The sequence below is a fragment of the Cyrtonyx montezumae genome, unplaced genomic scaffold (assembly GCF_038088225.1).
Source record: "Cyrtonyx montezumae isolate F1298 unplaced genomic scaffold, pur_monq_1.0 scaffold_6, whole genome shotgun sequence".
In the NCBI taxonomy this organism is placed as follows: domain Eukaryota; kingdom Metazoa; phylum Chordata; class Aves; order Galliformes; family Odontophoridae; genus Cyrtonyx; species Cyrtonyx montezumae.
Genome location: NW_027072067.1, coordinates 16785038 through 16808450, shown reverse-complemented (window position 1 = coordinate 16808450; position 23413 = coordinate 16785038). Strand labels below are relative to the sequence as shown.

At 41.3% G+C, this 23413-nt stretch overlaps 1 protein-coding gene across 4 annotated transcripts in view; it reads right to left on the bottom strand.

Annotated features, from left to right (window-relative positions):
* Positions 1 to 11224: 11224 nt before the first annotated feature.
* Positions 11225 to 23413, bottom strand: part of CHL1 (cell adhesion molecule L1 like) — a 64198-nt gene continuing 52009 nt past the window's right edge. For 2 of the 4 annotated variants that reach the window (XM_065749406.1, XM_065749408.1), the window contains exons 20-27: positions 21742 to 21857; positions 21372 to 21576; positions 21056 to 21178; positions 20256 to 20435; positions 15077 to 15238; positions 14275 to 14406; positions 13568 to 13640; positions 11225 to 11776 (exon numbers count right to left, since the gene is read on the bottom strand). In XM_065749406.1, the coding sequence (XP_065605478.1) occupies positions 11560 to 11776; positions 13568 to 13640; positions 14275 to 14406; positions 15077 to 15238; positions 20256 to 20435; positions 21056 to 21178; positions 21372 to 21576; positions 21742 to 21857 (1208 nt within the window). In that variant the 3' untranslated portion in view covers positions 11225 to 11559. The remainder of the gene's footprint in view (positions 11777 to 13567; positions 13641 to 14274; positions 14407 to 15076; positions 15239 to 20255; positions 20436 to 21055; positions 21179 to 21371; positions 21577 to 21741; positions 21858 to 23413) is intronic. The other 2 variants (XM_065749409.1, XM_065749410.1) reach the window with 2 other exon arrangements.

The following is a 23413-nucleotide window of genomic DNA, read 5'->3' as shown; positions in this document are numbered from 1 at the left end:
CCAAAGAGGAGCTCAGCCAGCTCTTAAAATTTTTAGGTGGCCATTACCCAGACTTGTCCATTGAACAGAGCCCAACTTCATGAGCTGTCACTTAACCACCTCTTAACCACTCTGGATGTGAACGGTCCCCTCCTGTGTGGCAGCAGCACTGCCATGCTGGGGAGGATGTCAGCACTGACAGCAAACCCTTTGCTGCACTTGTTACACTTCTTGTCCATCCTGTCCTGTCTAAAGGACGTCACAGAACAGTCTTAGACTTGCTGGCTATACATTTTCTTATGGCTTTTAACCCTTTACCTTACCCTATCTAACTCCTCATTTGTATATATTTCCTGTTCTACGTTCCCAACCATCCAAGTCACCATTTGGTATCGATTATTTTGCCAAGGGCAGGGGGAGAAATTTGGGGAGTTTTACTCATTTCATCTGTGTGCAACTGGATCTTCTGGAGAACAGAATGTAAATTGGCAAGGCTATTCTGCCCATTAGCACAGACCAGATGTCATCAAGTCATGCACCACAAAAACCACCCTCTCTTCATTCACTGAACAGTTACTCTCTTGCCATGGAGATGAGATCCGCCATAGAGCTGCTGCCTTCTGGTTGCAGAGCATCTTCACCTAAGGATATGTCAACCACAGTGTTTAAGAAACTCCCACTCTCGCTCTCATCCCTGGAGCCCTCTGACTGCCATCCCTCAAAAGAACGACCCACAGCTCTGCCCCTCCACCCACACCGCCCTCCCCACCTGCAAATGCAGGTAACAGCATCCTGTGTGGTTATTTTTCCCAGCAGGCGTGGCCAAATGCCCCAGCTCGTATTTGAGCTGTTAGAAAATTGAACCCAAATGCTGATGGCTCATTTGTATTAATTGTCTGTGACTGACAAGGGTAATGCACTCTGATCTAAGTGCCATTTCCCCATGCCTTCTGCTTGCTTCCTTCTTCCAAAGGAGCAGAAAGAGCCACTAATTGTCATATTCAATACTCTATATTTCCTGAAAGCAATATCAATTTAATTAAATTTACATGGTCTTAAGTGACTGGCTACAATTCCTCTTGTCTGTTTATACAGGGCACTAGAATTGATAAATCTCCATTTCATAGCTGACATCTTCATGTGAAGTGCTCCCTCAGTCTCTCACTGACCTTTTTTTAAAGCTGTTTTCTACCCTTTGCACTCAGCTATTCAGACTACATAACTGAAAGAGTTGGAAAAAAAAAAAGGTTTTCTCCTTCCAGAGGGGTTGGAGAGCAGTTCATAAAACCCAAACCTCCATGTGTGCCACTACTTCAACCACCAGCTCACTGCCAGAAAGAAGGGAGGGAAGGGAAGGGCAAGGGCTCTTCTGAAGAGGAAACAATGGTTAACTTATCAGAAACAAAAAATAATTCACGTTCCTGAGTTGAGACACACACAAACTGACAATGAAAGCGCAGCTCAAATTCAATATCTTGCATGCATCACTTCAGAGTTTGTGCCATGTCTAATTCACCTTGAATTGAAGTCATCGCATTTTATTTTTTCACGAGAAGTGTAAGAAAAATAAAGGATGTTTGGGTCTCTATGAAAATAGGGCAAATCTTTAGAACAATGGCAAATTATTTCTAATTCATTGCAAGAGAGTCATAAAATAAATGACACAGAGCTGTCAAGTAAAATTTATCTAAACTGCTCTACAAATCTCAGAGGGAAACTTCCTTCTTCTGCAAAATAGTTACAAGGAAGTGGGTCAGCTGTATAAATCTAAATGTAAATTCTTCAGTATACTATGACTAAATCAAACCACAAGGAAATCTCGGATTGAATATCTGACTTGATTTATATTAAATGCAGACGGCACACTTGAAAGGTTTGCACTGAAGGCAAACAGCTTCAACATGAAGACTTCTTAACAGCAAGTGAGGGGCTGATGTCAGACCCCACTGCAGAAATCACACATCCTTGCATCTAGATTGACCATGACTGTGGACCTGCAGAAGTTGACCCTCATCAGGTTTGACCTGGGTTCCCAGAGCTCTGTCTTTCTGCACCTGTATGTATATATAAATGTATATATACACATACATACGCATATATGTAGATATACTCTTTTCTCTAATTTTTTTTTTTGCCTTTGCAGATATATGCACACCTGACCTCCATCAGAGCAACCCTCAGGCCATACTCCCCAATTCCTGCTGTGGCAGCTGCAGGAGCTTTGCAGAGATAAAGGCACTGCAGGGGCTCGGCCACTTTCTTCTCATCAGATGGCTTTTTCCTGTAGCAAGACTGTCTTCAGAGTTCTACATTAGCTGTGAAGATGCATTTGATACGGAGCAGAAGCAAAGCAGACTGATTATACCACTGTTGCCATGTGTGTTCAGTCAGAGACAGAACTCAAAGCAGCCAAAAGGCAAATCTGGCCCAGTTTCTCCTCTTTCCCTCCGGGGAGAACTCAATCAAGAATTGATTAATGCTTGAATTCTCATCAAGAATTAATAAGTTCCTGATGTGGTGAAAATGAATAGTCTCAGAGCAGCAGCAAAGCTTGTTGCTTTGTGAGGGGGGGAAAAATACATCTGGCAACTCTGATGCGATATTTGAGCTACTGAGAGGGGGGATTCTGAATTCCCCAATAGTTTATGCTTTTTTAATAACATAATGAATGAATTGACTGAAGGCCAGTTCTCACAGATTGGAAGGGATGATGCTTCCACCACTGATTTTTTAAAGCTCAGACTCCCTACAAACATCTTAGGAGAGACCTGGGCACGCCCTTTTGCAACCAGAGCAGGAGTTAGGTTCTAGTGAAGAGGAAATCCTGCAGCTCAGGGTGCTTAGCAAACGCTTTAAATCTTGTTCTTCTCCAGAGCTTTTGCAAGAAGATTAACTACTGTTAAAAGAAGAGTGGATGAGGTTTCTTGATATGGGATTTTAAAAAATATATATTTTTAAGCACTGAATCTTGCTTCCCAACCTTTGGTTGGAGCATCCATCCATTGGAGAAAGACTCTTCCAACCTCAGCTAGGTCAGGCCTCCGGGTCACATTGCAGTCCCAGAGTTGTCCCCAGGCCATCCTGCTGGGGCCCTGTCCCATTACTTTGGGAACGCTCAAAGAGAACTCACCCCTGTGACCTCATGTGGTCTGCCTGGTCACACCTGCAGAAGCTGCCAGGAGGCAGATCCAGAAGGAAACCTGCTGCTCGTGCAGGAGGTGCTCTGCACAGATAGGGCTGAGCTTCAGGTGCACACATCCAGTGAGATGATGAAGGGTTATATCAAAATACACATGCTCCTCTATACAAATGGATAACAAGCACTTACACAGGTCAGGCTGCTGCTTCTAAATAAGAGTTTCAGAGCTGGACTGGGATGTTTCATCTGTTTTTTTAGGTCTAGTATCAAATCCTCAAGTGGCAAAAGTTTCAAGAATAAAGAATAGATGCTGAAACGCAGTTAAGTCAAGAACTGGAGGCAAGAGAGTCAGAGCACGCATTATTGAGGTACAGAGAAGGCTTCTTTCACTCCAGGAGGGAGAAAAGGCAGGGAAATAATAATCTCAGGTGATTTCCTACAATCACTATGTCCTCAAATCCTTCCAGAGGGCACAGTCAAGGAGGTTACAAAAGTTATTATTTGAAGAGACACAGGAACAAGCAATATCCCTGGCACAATTGCTGCCTGTAATTATCTTGAAGCATTTCCTGGAAGAGTCATCATGCACGCTGCAGCATCTGCCTATTTCCCCGGTGTAACCACAGCAACACTTGCTTTTCTGTTCCCAGTAGCAAAGAACAGAAGGGATTGGGGATAACAGCAGGAAGTAGGAGTGCCAGGTTAATGCCACAGAATATGGAACTCTGCATTTGGGCCCCATAGGAGCATCAGTTCCTCTTATGTAAAACTAAAAAGAAAAAAGAAAATTGAACAACGGTTATCAAATAGTGAGCACCTGGAATTCACCACCCAAGAAGGGCTTCAGTTTGCTCCACCACCAGATGCTTTGGGCTGCAGAAGAGGGCTATGTTATAGACAGCTGCTCACTGCCAGCCCTGGGGCACAGGCTTCAGGGAAACTCGGCAACACCTCCCAAGGATGATTAGAATTAAAGACAGAACTGGATAAAATATTACTGAAAAGAAATAATTGAACCCATGCTGTGAGCACCAAGATCTCTCCACTGCCCCATAGGGAGTCCTAGAAGCAGAAATCTCCTTTATGGGACACATCCCAGGCTCCCAAGCATGTGCCTAGTGGCAGGGGAGCAATATATTTCACATGTGAAAATGCGTGTTTGCAACAAAGTGTGCCAAGCAGCACTCAGCCCAATAGTAACAGCTACATTTGGACTATCTGGGAGCATTCAGCATGCAGGAACAGCAATCGGGCTGCCCTTTGTCAGAATGTAGCCATGGGCTTTGCTGCTGTAGTACATACAGCTCGTTCCCTTGCCCAAGAAAAGCATCACCCTGTGGTGAAACTAAGGAAAAACCACAAAACTAGTCAATATTTTCACACCCAAAACCTCAGTATAACTGCATACAGCAGTTAAAATGGGTCTAACTGAATACAGTCAGAAATTGATGACTGTAAGAACTACTCAGTGACGTTCTTAGCACCTTCTTCATCTGCCTGGACAGCTAAAATAACATACAGCCCATCTCCACCCCCCCCCCCCCAAAAAAAAAAAAAAGAGTGAAAAGAGACATGCTGCTTCAAGACTAATTGAACCAATAATCAAAGGCTGTCTCTAATTCCAGGACTAGGAGGTCAATTACTGAAATAAATTTGACAGCAGATAGATGGCAATAGTGTGCTATTACCATTTAAAGACTTGATAATTATGGCAAGAATTAGTCCGCATTTTCAACTGCAGCAAAAATGCATCAGTTTTTAGAGGTTATTATCATGATTATAAGAAGAAATGGTTTGGCTCTGTCTTGTCAAACTGACAGAAACCTGAAAATACAATGGGCACTGATAACGGGCTGATGAAATGAGCTGGCTGAGTTTAAAGTTTCTTTTTCCTTATGTGGAAACCGAAATTGCAGACGTGAGAAAACATTAATGTTCAGAACACTGGGCAGGGAGGGATGTAGACAAATTACTGGGCAGATGTAGATAAATTTACACTCAAAAATAATAGGATTGAGAAACTCATATTTTTACGAGGTTTGCCAAAATTAGTCAGAGCATGGTCAGCTCATTCAGGCACTCTCCACTTTCAAAACGAAAGGCACAGTCACAGTCACACACATCTGAAGAATTCAGGTGCTGCTCTTCCATCCACCTCTGCTGCTGAAACCTTTAGGTTTATGCTCTCAGGGCTCCACGAGCTTGGTGATTAGGGTTTTGGGGCTATTTTTTGTGATTTTTTTTTTTTTTAACCTGAAATCTGAAAGTCTCAGTAAAACAGAGATCAAGCTTGATGTATTTTCTGCCTTGGGGATGACTGTGATTTTTTTCCCTGCTGAAACAACCCACAGCCAAAAGAGTTATTCACAGATCTGGAGTCCTGTGAACTCTGGACAATCAAAGGCAGACACACCCCCTGCCACAAACATTTCTTACGTGCAAATCTCAAACCTGCAGATTAGTTCTCCTTTCCCCTTTTCTTTACTTAAAAGTCTCAAACCGCTCAGAAACATCAGAATTGCAGAATCAATAAGGTTGGAAAAGACCACAAAGACCATTGAGTCCAACCATCACACGTTGACTCAAAGCAATGGGTTGGAGCACATCAGAAACATCCCATGGCTCCTGCTGAATGACATGACAAACCTGTAGTGCTTACCCATTAGGCAGCGAGTGGGACCAGTGGCATTTCCCCGTGCTGACAGATGCATTGCTGCAATTCCATTTCCAGCTCGCTGGCAGGTGGCAAAACTCGCAAAGTAATGACATTTTATTGCACTATCGAGGAACACAATACAAGATTTTGATCATTAGAAAAAGTGCTCTGCCCTCAAAATAGTGCCAAGTTGGTGTTAAGGGCAAAATACCAACGTGTTATCTCCTCGAACGTCTGCAGCCGGGTGCAGGGCCGGCCCCACAGCTTCGTTCTCCCTCCAGTGAGGCACATGATTGTGAGACTTCTTACTCCATTATGCTATTGGGAACAGTGTAAATCTCATTATTCCAGAATATGAATAATAATAATGAAGATGTGGGATGCCCTTGATACCTTCCTGAAAGGGGAACGCTGGTTAGCACAGCTCTGCTTGCTCCTGCGTCTACACGGACTGCACTCAGGTTAAGAAAGGATTAGAAAAATCCTCAAATCTTCTTGCTAAATTGAAGTAGGGAATCACAAGAGCATTTCCTTTCCTGAGAGAACTGTTCTCGTGAGAGCACAGTAATCTCCAGGGTTGGAAGCCAGGCATTGCTCTGTGAGCAACTCACATCTCACACCTGAGCACAGGTTAAATCTTCAACATTTCTATTAAAGATCTTTTTGCTTTTTCTTTTGTTTTAAAGTTGATTCTGTAGCAATATCAGTTGCCACGGATGATGACTTTTAATGACTCCTCAGCAGCAGTGGTGTTGCTGTTCTGGGTGCTGTCTGGTTAACCCCTCTGCACAGTCAACATAAAGCCAAAGAAATCCCATTGTGCTGAGGACTGGGAGAAACAGTAGTTGGATTCAGGAAAATATCATGCCTTGAAATGAAGCTCTAAGGTTCAGGTTCACCCTGCTGGGGGGTCACGTTTCTCTGTCCATCCGTGGTGCCCCACAGCCCCCATGCACCACAGCACGACAGAAGGAGCCTGGAGCAAATGCCCAACACAGCAGCACTACCCCAAAACAAATAAACCAAACCTGCTGACTGCAGCTAAGGCTTTCGAAGATTACATCAAGTCAAACTTTTATTAGCAAAGTTGAATTTCATGTAAAATGAAAATATCTTTTAAAACCATACGTGCACATATGCATGATACAAACAGCCACTACGGTACAACACGGTTCTCTAAAACTTTAATCAATGCACACTAACATTTAGCTCAAAAAGGAACACGGTAACAGTGACACATTTGCTTTGATCTCTTCTCATGAAATTACAATGTGTTGTTTAAAGTAATAATAATAAAGAAAGGAAACGGAGAGTATGCTTTGGCTCAGACCCACGTATTGTTTTCTGCATGGCAGCTGAAGAAACCAGCACAGAGCACAGAACTCGCTCATCTCATCATGTGGTTGGAATTTATACATGAAATACACAGAGCTGCAATGTAAACACATACAGGCACTCCAACACCGCTATCTGTCATATTTTGGGATGCTGAACATTTGAAGGGATGCAGCTGAGGGCTTGATCCACTGTCGAAGAAAGGAAGTCCTCTTGAAATAAAGAATTATAAATATGTATTTTTAATATCTGTTCTTCCAGATATTTAAACTCATCTAGACTTACCACTCACCTGAAAAATAATGGCTATAAAAATTATGATGAGATTTCCTTTCAGAAGTGAATGTTATTTTACCAAGCTACATGTAGAATCGCTATAAAAAATAAAATCCCTTCTATACGAAGATTGTGCTAGTACTTGTTTTCATCTCAAATATTGGCCTGAAAACCTCTTGTGCACTGCATTTGACCTGTTAAGTCAATGGAAGTAGTCATCAGAATAAAGAGCTACTCATTAAATTTGGGATAATAAGGCCACAACAGAATACAAATCATAAATCATTAAATGATACACTATTTAAATCCATTTAAAACTTGCACAGAGAAGATTTTATATTCACTATACATGCAGACATTTTAATCCCAAAGGGAATGCCATTGCCTGACATAGTTTCTAACCTTGCTCCTGCTGAGGACACAGCCCAGCACACTGTATTCTGCTGAGGACTGGCAAAGAAAAGAGAACTTCTTGAGACCACATCTTTAGATTCAGCCAATTTTTTATAATCCATATATACTGAATAAAAATCTCAGGACTGAAATTACAACCCATGCTAGATCAATAATGCACTCCAAACAGCTTGCCAGCACAGGAGCTTGCATACAAGGTTGTTTTCTTCAATTATTTGTTTGCTTTTCAGGGGGGTGTGCTCCCTGTTAGTTAGGAGGAATGAATTTTATTTGCTAATCTTATGCACAGTCAAATCCTGACAACTTTTTGAGAAACATCCGTACCTCTCTTGCTCCAGAGAAGGCTGTTTAAGGCCACAAAGTGAGGATTCCCTTGGCCAGGAAAATGCCTCTCCTTGCTGGATAAAACTGCATTCCACGTTGGCACAAATGCCAAATCTGAAAGTGACATTTTTCCTCTCACAGCAAAAAAAACAATAGCATAGGATAGCCACCTGCAATCAAGTGAATACCCCTGGAACCCATAGTTACTAATTGCCTATCTGACAAGGCTCACACATCGGTCATCCCTGACTCCCTCATCCCCCTTTTAACAAACACCCACGGCCAGAGCAAAACTGCTCTATGCTGAATGGCTTGCTGTAGAGCAGCAGTTCACTTTTGAAAACAAATCTCTACAAATCCATGAGTGTCCTGTGCTTTCCAAGATACACTGCATGAGTGGTGCCTTCACAATTTAAAATAAAACCACAGTGGGCAGCAAAAATAAAAAAGGGAAATAAATGATTGGAAAAGAGAAAAACATTCATGTGAGTGAGACTCCCTGGGAGTTTTCAGTCATTTGTTCAATATTCATTGGGCATATTCCTCAAAAGTCAGTGCACACTGCACAAGTTCTATTGCACATCTTTTTGTCACTGTATGATTTTGAGGCCCTGAGGCACAATGAAACACTAACATTAAGATTTAAGGATCGGAATTAAAATTTTAATAGAAAAAGCACTCATTCCAGCACAGATGAGTAGCACATCACAGGAATGTCATAAACATAGCTTAGCAGCAGCAGAGCAAGTGATAGCACAGGGGATTTATTCATTCTTCGATAAGCTGACACTCGCTAATGTGATTTGAAGTCTGTGTCTGTTTAACACAGGACGAGTCTGGTTGATTGCACTGACCCACAGCACAAGAAAACACAGAGCTATGGCTGCTGATAGGTGGCATCTCGGGGTGCTCTGGGTGAGAACCCCCCCACTGGGAACAATCTCTTGCTTCAGCCCTTCCCAAGCTCTGCACAGAGACATTAGTGCAGCCTTGCAAGGAGCCCACCCTAATTGCACTGCTCAGACATCCATCCCTTGAGCACCGCTGCCTAAGGACACTGCCAGTGCCCTCCAGGAGTAACACCTGGGGCTTTTGTGGGCTGTGCAGCTAGGGAGGTGCTGGGAAGGGAAGGAACCATCTGAGATGGAGCTGGAACTTCAGAACGGGATGAAACATTTCCATGTAAAACACTAGTTCGATGACAATGACCGAGAAAACACACCAACGCAGTAAGCTGAGCCAGTGCAGGTGAGTCCTAGAGGATATGCATCGAAACCAGAGGAGAAGTTTGCAACAGAAGCTGCCACAAGCCTCATCAGCTCTCAGGCTTCATCTGTTACAGGCTAGAGCAGATAAAGATCCTGGAGGGAAATGTCTCTGTTGACAAGAAGACCATTTTCACATTTCTCCACTTGTGCTCATTACTTCTTAAATGAAGCTTCCTTTTTTGTTATTTAAGGGATGATGATTTCAGATTCCCTCAGCATTTGGACTGAGCGAAGGACAAAACATAGAACTTTATAAACAATAAAAAATGAATGACATGGACAAGTCCTTCACAACACAGGGCTCACGGATAAGGAGTGGGGGCTGTTTCTGAGATTCCTGCTCATCCTGCTCATATAAATGGCAACGCAGTTTGGGGTTGGGTTTTCAGGGCTGGCTTTTTCAAAACAGGCTGCAGGAAAAATCCTTACAAGCAAAACGCAAAACAAATAAACGAGGAGTGGGTAAGCAGGAACATCAAGCACCAAAGCCCCTTCTCATGTTCAGAAAGCATGCACAAGTAGCTGCCTGTAAACTTTCCATTGTTAGGAAAGTGCACTTCTGTGCACAACCAATAGAGCTTTATTTGAGGGGGTTACCTGTAAACCTATAATCATTTGAGTAATACTTGCCTCCTCTCTCTCTCTTCCTCTGAAGTAATGGAGACCATGAAGGAGCCATCAGGGATGTTTGACTATTTAACACCATGACATAAAATGGCTTTTAGGACCTCCTTGAGTAACTGTTCAAAAAAAATATTTTAACTGAAGCAATGATCACTTTTAAGTTCAAAAAGTAACGGAGCAATTTTAACACTCTACTCAAAAGAGCATGTTTCGAAATACAAAAGTTCTAAAAGAAAAACAGGAGATTCCAATACAAAAAAGACCAAAAAAAAATGTGCTGGGCAGCCTTGCTGAGTTAGTCGTGGGAAGCACTGGCAAAGAACAGAACTGGATTTAAACCAGCATTCAGCAAACACAATATAAAGAAACCGTACTGTAATATTTTCTCTTTGCTTTTGCTTCTGTTTATTTAGCAATGAATAGTTTGAAAATAAACAATCTTTTGAAAGTCAGGTAGATCTATTTTTGGATATATGGGATCTACATGGATACTAAAAAGAAGACTTAAATGACTGGTATACACAGAACTCTGCTGAAAACCTGTTTTGCTGGTTGAAAGTCATACTGAGAAGCAATTCTATTCCTACACAACTATACAGACCCATGCTAGCAACATGTCTCATTTCAAAATAAAACAAGGCTGATTTTCACTTGTGTCACTATTAATAGCATCTGTACAACATCTCCATGAAATGTATGCTAGCACACAAATATACAGATATGTGATGGACAAAAAGCACTTTGCTTAGAAATGCAGCTTGCAGAGACTCAAGAAAAAAATTAAAATTCTTTCTAACGATGGTGGATGGGAACCCTGTTTCGCCTTGCCACAGGAAAGTTACTGCAGCTTAACTTATTTAAGGAAATAGTGCCAGCTACTGGACAGGAGATCATCCACAAGGCCAGAGCTTTGTCTTCTGAGAGCAAATTTTCTGTGGATAAAGTTGCATCTCAAAGTATTGGTAATTGCAGTCAGCTGTAACCACTAAAACAATTTTAGAGTATCATAAGCAAAGGAGTTTATGCCTGTATGAAAATATTATACAATATAGAGCATATTTTTCTCCAGTGTTTTAAAATATCATTTTTCTCAGCAGGATGTACAGAGCACCCTGCACTTTTGCTCACCTTTCTTGCTGTATTTTGACCTCTATAGTACTGAGATCGTGATTCACGAGGGAATACCACACAAATGTATGTACAAAGAAGGAAAAAAAATACTATACAGAGAAACATATTACAAAAGTAAGAAACAGGGAGTAACAGTTAACTATACGTCTGTGACACTGAGAAATTCTGTTTTGGTGAGATCCACACATTTTGTAAAATAAAGAATGCTTTGTTTTGTTTCATTTAGAAGAAAATACCTAAAAAATTAGAATGGAAAAGTCTCAAAAATCATCTCTTAGTGGCAGTGACTTTTTTCCCCGTTACCTGACGTCAGACTCGCTCAGTTGGCAACCTGCTTCCAATCCCTTGTGGTAACTGTGGAGTACTGATCAATATAAATATCACAATTAAACACCAATCTTCTCACTAGACCTTTATGCGTGGAGAGGAAAAGTTGCCGTAGAGCTCCCATTGCCTTCGACTGATCCTTTTTCCTTAGATCCAGAATAAGCTCCAATAAATGAACCATCTTCATTGAACATCCCGTGCTCCCCTTCTCCATAATCTACCAGACTATCAGCACTTTCAGTGGCTTTAATGTCCCCGTTAACGGACCGCAGGCTGCCTTTCAGCGGCTTCTCATCGCTGTCACTACAAAACAAAGAAATGCCTTTCCAAAAATCTAGCCTTTGATTGCATGCATGGAAACTACTCTCTTACTGTGAAGGAAGCAGCAGGAGGGAAGAGTGAAGGAAACATTTCTCTGTGGGTTGTACATTCAGAGCAACCCGAGTCCTCTTTGGTCCAGTACATCTCACACAGTTCATCTACACTGATCTATTATACGCCTGAATTTTCCATCTGCATCATTTTCTGATTAATTGAATTAATAACATATTAATCTGCTCAAATGTTGCATTAGTTCAACGGTATTCTGGGGGAAAATGAACAAATCCAATACCAAAATTAAGAAATAAAAAAAAAAAAAGAGAGAGAAATTCCATTATCTATTCATCCTATTGGTAATGTATAGAAGAATGTAGAAGAATAACCAAAGCAGCCTAACTTCTGCTGACTGAATATGACTTTTCATCGACCTTTTCTTATTTCTAAGCGATTGAGAAAGCACTTCCACAAAAGGCCACTATTAACATCCTACAGACCCAGATTTTGCAGGTGGCCTGCTCAATAAAAAAAGCTGGTGAAGCCTATCATAGCTACAGAAAGAAGTCCCACAGCCATACATATGGCAATGTACCCCAGCTGGCCACAACCCCCCCCAGTGCAGCACCCTGCCCAGCCCTGCAGGGGTTGAATGAAGGAAAGGGGACATCTCAGGATTCTAAATAAATCTATTCTCTTCTAAACATAATTTCAACTCTCAAAAATAATCAAACACAAAGAGGACTGGGAACATAGATTAAAAGATTATTAAAAGCAAAAAATTAGGGCTCTGAACTACTCTTCGCTAGTGCCGGTCCAGTCTGAAAGCTTTGATAATGTTATATGAGGAATGACAGAGAAACATATCCTAACTTCCCCTCAACCACATCTAAACTTAATCTCTTCAGCATATAATCAATTACACACAATCTATACAGTAACAGTATTTCTACTTATTAAAAAAAAAAAAAAAAAGGCAAATTTTGGAGTTTTGGGGAAAAGGGGGAGGGTCAAAGTGATTAACCTCAGGACTTTCTTACCTTTCTAAATATTTGTCCCATTAGAAAGCATTAAAAATTAAATAAAGATGAAATTATGAAGAAAAAAAATATTCCAGTACAAATAATGTAGTATATCTAAGAGGGATTTCATCAGAGAAGTTATATCTTCAGGCCAGCTGCACCAGTTTTCCAGCACGGCTCTGATAAGAGTTTATTTTTCTTCATACCATGGTTAAACAGAAATATTGTCAGCTTTAGTTATTTTGAAGAAGCCAAAGAGATAATTTCAGCTCTCCTACAGAACCTTCTGCAGTGAGATGGTATTTTTCAGTTGGTTGTTTTTGTTTTCCTTGTCATCTCTTTCGCACAGTATTTCAAACTTCTGTTTTATTTCCCATAAGGAAATTTCCTCATATTACAGGGTAAGGGCCTTCAGGAATGCACTGAAGACACAGAATTCTTTCTGTTGGCTTCAGTGGACATCAGAGCACAACCCCAAATTATCCAATATATTTACATTATTCATACAATGTTTAAAAAAAAAAAAAGTGAAAAAAACACTGATGCATCAACATTTACTCGTATCCCAGCATGGATGGATTTCAGTACTCTGGATATACCTGGATATCCCTACTGTTATCCGCTCGTGTCAGGTTTGCTTTGAAAATGAAAAATAGTGTTACTTGCATGCTACACAAATGCCCTAAATAATGATGACGTCTGGAAACAAACAAAAGCCCAACAGACAGAAACGCTTGTTAACACAGGTCCTATTTACCTATATTCCCCAAAGATTTCATCTTTTATTGATTGAGCTTCAGGGTCTGGATGCAAATCTTCTTTTTCTTTCACTGTACAAATAAAATAAAGCACAGATCTGTATGCCATGTTCCGTGGCGGATTTTTCATTTTGCAGGCGCGATGGGAGAACCTCCTGTCATCTCCTACAGCCTAACCCAGGGGGCAGCAAGGACCATACCCAACAAGCATGCTTCTACCAACAGCTTGGTGCCATCATGGAAGTGTTAAAAAGCCACTAAGTGTTTGTGCTTAAGTCCTTACTCGTTGCCTTGAAAAATAAAGAACTACGTTCAGCAAAATGGGCAAAATTCAGCAGTGTGGCTACACATGCAAGTTATGGCAGTTGTTAGGCAGTGCTTATCTGATAGGAAGTGGGCACGTACCCCGGGCAGATGGGGCTCAGAACCACTGCTGAAGGACGTGGCTCTGCAAGGATGTTACGCTCTGTGAGATCCAACAAGCAGAATCCAGGCCTGAGCTGCATCTCTGACCTGCACACTGCACTGTCTCACACAGAGAGCGTGGTTCCACTTATATTCATTAGAACCCATTCTGTGGATATTTATCAAAAGCTGCAAATCCTAATTGGATGTTTTTGCTTGTGGCTTTGCAGCCTCCAGAGATAACAGGCTGAAGAATGTCTGCTGTTAGCATGCACAGCGGAAGGACAGTGAATCCATTTACCTGAGTATTTTCCTCCTTTATTTCTTCTGACAAAGCAAATAGTTAGCAGCATCAGAGTGAGCAAGGCAATGGCACACATCAGTCCAATAAACCAGCCCTGGGTGGAAATCCCATCATAAATGCCTGCGTAGGCTTCATGAAACAGGAGTTAAAAAAAAGAAAAAGAGCATTAATCAGATGAAAACAGCATCACCCTGCCATTAAGCGAATGCATAACATTTTCTTCACTGAATCATGATTGAATCAGACTATCACTGCTTATCGTGTTCAGCATAAAGAAATACAAGGCAGAAATATGTCCAGAGCGTGACATTTTTAGACTTCAGGTGAACATGCTGACTACAGGGCACAATATAGACATTTTGGAAAGGTAATTCTGAGAGAGTATTTGACTCAGAGGATTAATGCCAAACGGGAAAGCTGAACAGAGAATTGTTAAGCCTCTCATGCAAAAGTAGTTTTGTGAAAGAAATGGAGTTAAAAGTGCACCTGATGCATGCAAAGCACTGGACTGGCACGTTTAAAATGGATTATATCGCAGCACTACACAAAATCACACTGGAGGTATAGCTATGCTTTGTAAAGGTTTGTAATTCTTCCAGGTTCTTGTGCATCAGTTAAAGCACAAGGCTCATCTATGTTCCCATGGGCACTCGGCTACAAGAGCCAGCTTAAAAATCACAGAGCTAAACGATGCAGTAACATCTTTGGCACGCTTTCGTCGCGCAGCGTCATATATAACGTCAACATTCACTGACATTCAAAATACATCTGTATCATCTTGAAGGGTTTCATTTCTCACCTCTCCCCCTTGTCTCAATTACATCTTCAAAAATGCTATTGTTATCAACCCAATTCTTAGTCACTAGACGAACTGTATATTCAGTTCCAGGCTCAAGCGCCTCAATGGGGTGAAACTTTTGGGTGGGGTTTACTGCTTCTGAAATCTTGCCGAATCCTTTACCTACAGAACGTACATATTCAAGTCATACTGATTAATTGAATTCATTGAACAAATGCCCTGCGAAACGCACAGTTAGAAATAACGTCAGGAACACACCAATACGACACATGAGAATTTTTAACATTTGTCATCAGGTAATCTGATTTTCAAAAGCAGATAGTAAACTAAAAAAAAAAAAACCCACAACATTCCCCCGTTTGATTTTTAATATTCCATCAAATAAAATAAACATCAGGATTATTGCACTCTGCTGTTTATGAAAGGTTTTGTACGTTTCCCACGATGAAAGTCAATATTGATGGGGGATTACGGATCTGCTTTAACTAATGCGTACTTAAAAAATTACAACTTGAAAATGGGCTTTCTTTGCATAGATAATCTGAGCCTTGATGCTTCTCCCATTGAACCGAACGCAGCAGGGAAGCACAGATAGCTTGTTAGCTGGAAATGGATTCTTATACATCTCATGACAAAATTAACGTTGGGATTTGTACTCATTTCTCCCCTGACAGTGATTTTCCATGTCCTTTTAAAGTCCACAATGACCGTGGAAAGCGCTGTTATAGATAAAGAGGAAGGTTTCTTTTAAATTGATATCTAGGCTTTTAAATGCTCTTGATTGATTTAATATCTGATGAAGAGGCAGAAGGGAGATTCCAGGCCTCACTTTTGAGCCTTCTCACTCGCAAAAGGTCGGCCGTAACTTTTGTCTAAACCAAGGCTGCAAAATATTAACTCTGCTTTTTAAAAATAGTATTTCTGGATAACAGAGAGGGTATCCCACGGCGTTAGCACCCGTGGTGTGAACATCACAAAGGGTCCATTTAGATCTGTGTGTTCACATGGGAATCCCTGTAGTGAATTTGCAGGTACATACATGTAGGCGTGCTCACTCTCAATGATAGGAAACAAGTTTTGGAAGCTAGCAGTGATAAATACTGCTCTGTAATTGCGTTCAGTTGTCTAACTTGCCAGATTAATCTAGCCTTCCTTTTGAAGTTTTCTAAATTAACGACTGAGCCTGCAGTATAATTTGAAAACTACTTGACCGATTAGCACTGACAGTAAAACAACGCTCATTAATACTTAAACTAGTAAATGAGCAAAGCAAGAAGCTTTGAGAGATTAGGGCTTAGCTGACAGTGGAAGGAAAAAAACAAAGACCAAGGCAAGCACAATCAAAAGAGCAGTTCAAGAAAAGTGTTTCAAGGCACACACACAGGTATTGCAACAAGCAGTTAAACCAGTAGACCACTGGGGCCCAGAGGGAACGCATACAGCTGAAATGCTGCTGATAGCAAAGCACAGCATATTAGCATAAATAATCCCTCTATCAGTAGTTTTGGCTGAGTATGTGAAACTGAGCTGTAATTTTTAATCAAACTACAAGTTAAGCAACAGGATATCACAGGTATGTTTTAACCATAAGTTCTAAAAATCAAGACATTGCAAAATACAGCTAATCAAAACAGCACACAAAGTAACAAGAACGAATACGAACTTAAACCCATTTTACATTAAACACCATGAAACATATATGCGTGCCAAGCAGAGATGGTCATCAGATATTCCAGTTTGCCAACAACGTAGGTCTCCTTGAGGCCACTGCATTCCTAGGAAGCAAAATGTTCAACCTGGAGCTCAATGGTATCCCACAGCAGTGGTTCAGGGGCATCTGATTACACCTGCCCATATAACCGACCTATTTATTTCCACTTTTTGAATGCTCAGCTATTTACAGAAGCAGAAGGGGGGAATACAGCCCCCTCCAGTGTCAGGTTGGGATGTGCCAAAACGTTACTGAGCACCCACTGAACCCCGAGCTAGGGCTTTACCATTGGCTCCCCAAGCTGTTTAACAGCCCTTGTTCCAAAACTCTGAACAATATTTTTTGGAGGTAGGAAATCTGTAAAACTTAGTAAGGGCATCCAGTGATAGCTGATTATGAGGTTTCTTTCCACATGATGTCTTTCTGGTCTGTGTTTGACAATCAAATTGGCACCTAGAGAGGAGAAAGCATTGCTAACTGGTACAAGCGTGGTGCTTGGAATAGAAAAAGCAGTGTAGCGTCCTGAAAAATAAAAGCAAAGATATTCAGATAAGGAAAAGCTCAATGTACAGAAAGGTCAGCGAGCTGCAGAAATTAGCTTCAGAAAATTGAAAGCAGTTGGGTTAGGTTTTTAATCTACAGTCCGGGAGAAGAAGCATTAGTAATAAAGGCATATCACCAACACTTCTCTTCCTCCCCCGCTATTTATCAGCCATATCAGGGGACTCTCATGAACATTAAACACTGAACTGCAATTTTACAATATTCCTACTGGGCTTCGAGATTTATGAGAACAACAGAACACACTTTTTTTTTTTCTTTATAGAAGCTCATGGCATGAAGGGAAAAACAATATAAACTGCCCCCAAAGACTTACAAGAAAACTAGTTCTCCAAAAGTTAGCACATCTGTTATAAAGCATAGTTATATGAAAAAAAAGCTGGTAGAATTACAGCTAAATACTAATTGTGGGCAACATCCTAATTTATTAGCATACCTTTCTAAATACATCTGCTGCAATAAATGGAAATTTGAACTTAGCTTTCCCCTACTGTCTGGCTGTTAAAACTGTATAAACATGCATCAAATGTATTCTTCATCTGTTGTGCTTTTTTAGTGCAGGAAGTAACTCACGCTAAACTGGGAATATTTTAAGCTACAGAGATTAGCAAACTTGCTGTGTGTAAAGCTTATTGGGGCTTTAGAGGTGAGGCTACTGAGTTTGTAATCAATGGTTTGTAGGAGAAATCTGAGCTCAGGCAAGTAGAAAGGTGGTTTCAGCTTGTTTCATCTCTTGCTGCTTTTCCTTTGTGTTGGCTACACTGGAAAAGACTGCTAGGGGAGGAAAAGCAAAGCAAAATACATAGCCAAGACAGACAGTTAACTGTAAATTTGCTTGAAGTAGTTGAAGGCTGATATATTTAGCACATTATACTTAATAGGCCCATTTTTCCAGCTCTAAGTGAAGGGATTTTGAAACAGTGCTGTATCACATCCTTCATGCTATAAGTCTGCTGGCTGCAGAAGAGGCAGAGGACGATGGCATGAACGATAGAGAAGGAAACTTGTAACAGGTTCATCCAGTTCTCTTCATTGTGACCAAACAGGGTAGACTTTCTCCTAGAATCTGAGGCTCTGCTGATAACAGTGCTACTACATGTGGCTAAAACAGTTGCATTTTTCCTCTTTCATTGTGCTTGTGGCAAGAGAACTAAGAACATGAGCTATGTAACATAAGTTTTATACTGCTTTCCTCATCCTGTGGTGTGTCCTGAGGCTAGCACCCTCCAACTAAGGTTTTCACAAAGGCTGCAGGTGTTAGGTGCCAGCTGACACTGAACTATGATGAAACTGGTGAGCTCTCACCTTCTCAGGAGTAAAAAAAATAATAATGCTCCAGCTGTGCAGCATCCTCTGGATGGAGTTTTCAATAAACTTTGAATTTTTGGACACACAGCAATGGTTGCCAACATGTAATATGTATGTGGTAATCCTCCAGAAATGCTGTCAGCTCCAGATAAAACGGAGCTTTGTGTTAAAAAAGGACAGTCATATTATTTTTTTCTTTTTGCACTTGACTAAAAGCATTATTTTATTTAATACTTCTGAGACCAAACAATCGTTAGAAAATCAACATTTTCAAGGGGAAAATTAATTAGGTTGCAGGTCATTTAGGAAATACTGCATGAAAATGAAAAATGAGGGATTGAATGTTTTCTAAAGACAGCATACCTTCATCTGTGAAATGAATCTAAGGCAGATCCACAAAAATTAAACTATTATTTATTTTTCAGTACAATGCAAATATCCCTTTGCTCTGGTTCTTCATGACTGTCCTCAGTATTTTATCAAACATAGATAATGACCTTAGGGTGTACAGCAGCATTTCATATTTGAATAATTTTGAATACATTTGAGATATTTCCTAGGACACTTGTCTTTTAGTTCAGAGACTTCGCATTAGCTGCCAATGGCAGTGGTGTTCAGTCATGCAACAAGGTTGCTATAAATGAAAGCTTTTCAATGGTCTAATTCTGTCTCACTAATTCCAGTGGGCCTTGGCTTAATCCCAGAGACAGTGGTTCTCCTTGTTTAAATACTTTTAGGGAAACAGAACTTTCTGCAGCACAGAGGGTTTTGCTTCTGCTGCCAGACACGTGAAAGCTGCAAGTAATGCTCCCCAGGGAGCAAAGGGAGATGGAAGCCGATTTTCTTTCCCTATCATAACCACTGATAGACTTTTTGGTCAAGTGTTGCTAACTCAAGAGAGCATACAGTTCCTAACACCAAAAAAATAAAAAATAAATGGAATCTGGGTGGTTCATTCACAGCAGATGACGCTGCAGTTGTAGATGGAGAGCAGGATTGATCCTTTTATCTGCACAGGGAATTAGAGTTATTTAACTGGGACGAAGCTTGTCTCTCAAGTTTCAGACTATGCCAACAGGGATATTTGCAAATAAATGAAAGCAACATAAGTGTTGTAGGTCAAGTATATCAATAATAAAACGTGAATGATTCCACTGCTTCTGCCTCAACACTTTTGCTTTCCTGACATTCTGCAATACCCCTGTCAGAGCTTGCACAGGCTGCACTGCAGCAGCAGAAGATACTCAGTCTTAAAATGAACGAGAGATTTATCTTCACACAACAGCAGAATCTGTTTCTGTAATAACGTTGAGGAGAGATTATTTAGATCCTCAGTTTTCTGTTCACAACTAAATGCAAGGTGCTGATTCTAGTACACTTATGGGGTTGATGGTGGGGGCAGAAATGGAACAGGTAAGCTCTGCCTTTCTGAAGATCTGCATGGCTACATTAAAAAGTGTATTGATTGTTCTCCTGGAAAGGAAAACAGATTTATTTCCTCTAATTACAAAGGAAATGCCAATTCTCAAATATTCTCAATAGATTTTTCCATTAGCGCTAAAGCTTCCCCACGTAAAAACATACTGCCTAATAACTTACTCCCTTGAGCCACTGTCAGCCCTTCTTCTGTCACTGGCTTCCCACAGCCCTTGGCTGTGCAGGCCTTGACGTAGAACTTGTACTTGGTGCTGGGGCTGAGGTCCGTGAGCCTCCAGCTCAGCGTGGTGTGGTTGGCCACGCTGATGTCCATCAGAGACCCAATCTCATGTGTTTCGTTTACTGAAAGAGAAAGAAAAGCAGTCAGTTTGCCAAGGTAGCCTCGTTATTAGCAGAGAGCAGTGAAAAGTAAGTCATTTTTTTTTTCTGTATCGTTTGGACTAATCCTGTTCAATCCTCAAAGGACTGCTAAAATACTCCAAGGGCACACTGGGCAGCCTGGGACCAACTGCAGTACCTGCCTGAGGTCATCAGCTCAAGGTCTGCATCTCAGTTACTCAGGGCTTCCTCTGCATGTTTTGCACTGAAAGAGTTTCGATTCAGAAAAAGGCACCTAAAATTTAATGAGAGCTGTCACATGAGGAGTAATTTGTAATTATGAAATAACCGAATCAGCCTGTATGACAAGGAATAGGGCACGGCAGCAGTAAGAGCTTACTCTAAGAAACCTGCACGGAAAAGTTTTTGCTTTGGAAAATGACATTGCTCTGCCCTCTAGCAGGCTGTGTGCAGATTGCAGCCCAAAACATGCTATTGTGCTTTGTGGCTGTTTCTCAGAAGCACAGCCTCTCTCATGAGTCTCTTACATGACTCTGCACATACAAAACTATTAAAAAAAAAAACAAAAACCAAACACCTAACAGTGTACGAGTTCAGAAATTGAAATAAAAACAAGCACATACTTATCTGGTATTGCAAAATGTAGCCAGTAATGTGACCATTGGCTCTCTTGGGAAGTCCCCACGATAGAGTGACAGACTCCTTGTCAAAGTTCAGGATCTTCAGAAAACGGGGCTGTTCAGGGACTGAAGAAACAGGGATTATCTTACAGAGAACACTGCCTCAATGTGTGTTTGTTTTCTGAGGCCAAAGATCAGCTCAAAACCTACCCCCGCCTGCGGTTCTATGAGATTCTACGACCACTTTAACCTAGGAAATCCAGTTGCCTTGTTAAGTGAACTATTGCAGTTTATTCCTCTCCATCCCACTTTTCCTTACCTCCTTCTGGAGTTTCAAACACCACAGGAGCACTTTCTGGTCCATCGCCCTTGGAGTTGTATGCCAGCACAGTCAAGCGGAATTCGCTGAATGGCTCCAGACCAGGGATCATCCCATAGTTTCTGTCTCCTACAAACGTCAGGAAGTGCTTCTCTGGGTGATGTCTTTTTCCATCCAGCATGCTTTTTGTTTTCCACCAAGTGACCTGCATCGAGATGGGCATTTATATAACAAATTACCATTGTTGGGGCTGAACACCATATATTGATTTCTCTCCTCGTCCCAGAAATGACAGATTGCGATCTATCACTGACAGTGGATTTATTTAATAGCTTGTTAAACTGCATGCAATTACAGAGAAATTTGTAACCTTATAGCCTCTTAAATGTCCACGAACTCTATCCCTTGGTATTCCAAACCAGAAGACTTTGACCAGCGTGCTGTTGACAATATCCACCGAGACGCCGGAAGGAGCAGCATCTGGAACTATAAAAATAGCTGCATATTAAAGACACATACAGGAGCTCAGTTTCACACTGTTTATATGCTACAGGGCTTGGTTTTCCAGCTCAAGCTGTGCCAGCTCATGCAATCATCCTGCAGGCAAGATAAAAGCCATTCCACCTGCATCCAGTGGGTGATACGGGCCAATAAACATTATTTTGTGGTATCAGAGCTTTCTGCTGAGGGCTGGAATACAGGGGCACTGGGACATATGAATTTCTATTTATGATTTCCTGTTTCAAGTAATGCTTACAGCAGCGAGAAGAATAAAAAAATGATTAACACAGCACTCAAGAAGGCAATCACAACAGTTTTGTTTTGTGTTGGTTTTTTTTTCTTTTACAATCAATTTCATTTTACTGCTAAACTCATTAAACAGTGGGATTTTAATCACTGCACAAACACAGAGCTATTATAAAGCAAGAAAAAAAAATTGAGAAGTCTTGATCCACTGTTGACTGAATAGCAAGGAAGATTTTCCAGGGATAGAAGCAAAATTAGACCCACCATAGACAAAAAGAGCAAACAAAAACACCATGGTGTCTCCTTATTCTCACTGCCTTGCATAGAGGGCAGAAGAATGCATCACCAGACCTCCCCTCTGCCCAGACCTCTGAATCAGACCCTGAAGCCCAATGTGAGAGAAACACCAGGAGTCACTCAGCAGGTGTTAAACGTCAAACTGAATATGCTGAGTGCTTGACATCACTTGCAATGAATTCTAGGACATCATAATGGCTGCTGCAGGAGCTGCAGCAAGTGCAGAGGGGGCTGCAGCATCATATCCAACCTCAGCAGTGGGGAGTGTTGGCAGGTTACAGGCAGGTCAAGGCTGGATGTTTCAGTAAACAGCACAACACATGCTGGTCTCAGTTGGTTAAGCCACTGTAGACCTTCCAAAGGCCAGTCAAGCTGTTAGTTTAATTCATTTTGAGGAAAACAGCTGCAAGATTTCAGATTGTGCATGGGATGAGAACTGTCTGACTTTAATAAGATTAATTGGCAGATCTGAAATGCAGAGTGCTCACAAACACCCTTGACCCCCCTTTGCCAACTGTTCCCAGCCCCTGCTGCTAAGCGTTTGCAAATGTAATAAGCATTTGTGTTCAGAACCAGAGAAGCTTGGAGCCACACACTAGCTGGCCACAAGGCTGTTAACTCCCTCGATGATTTAAATCCTTAAATCCCACAAAAATAAAAGTGTTTTTTTTGTTTTTTGGTTTTTTTTTAGGTGGTGGTAGTGCTTAACTACATTGATTCCTAAAGCAAGGCTGGCATTTCATTACTGCAGCTGGATACAGTTCCAGCCCTCCAAATCCCTTCTGTAGCCATGCAGTAAACACCAGAGGGGAAAGGCTGCTTTCAGAGATGTTGGGATGGCTCCAGCAGTGCCATTATCCACAGTCCCACAGATCACATCAGCTGTCACAGCCTGGTGGACACTGGCATCACCTGTGCCACCAGGGGACCATGGAAAGCTGCTGGGCAGAGACACAGGCTGGAAAGAGAGAGCTGGCCTTAGGGACAAAGGGGACAAA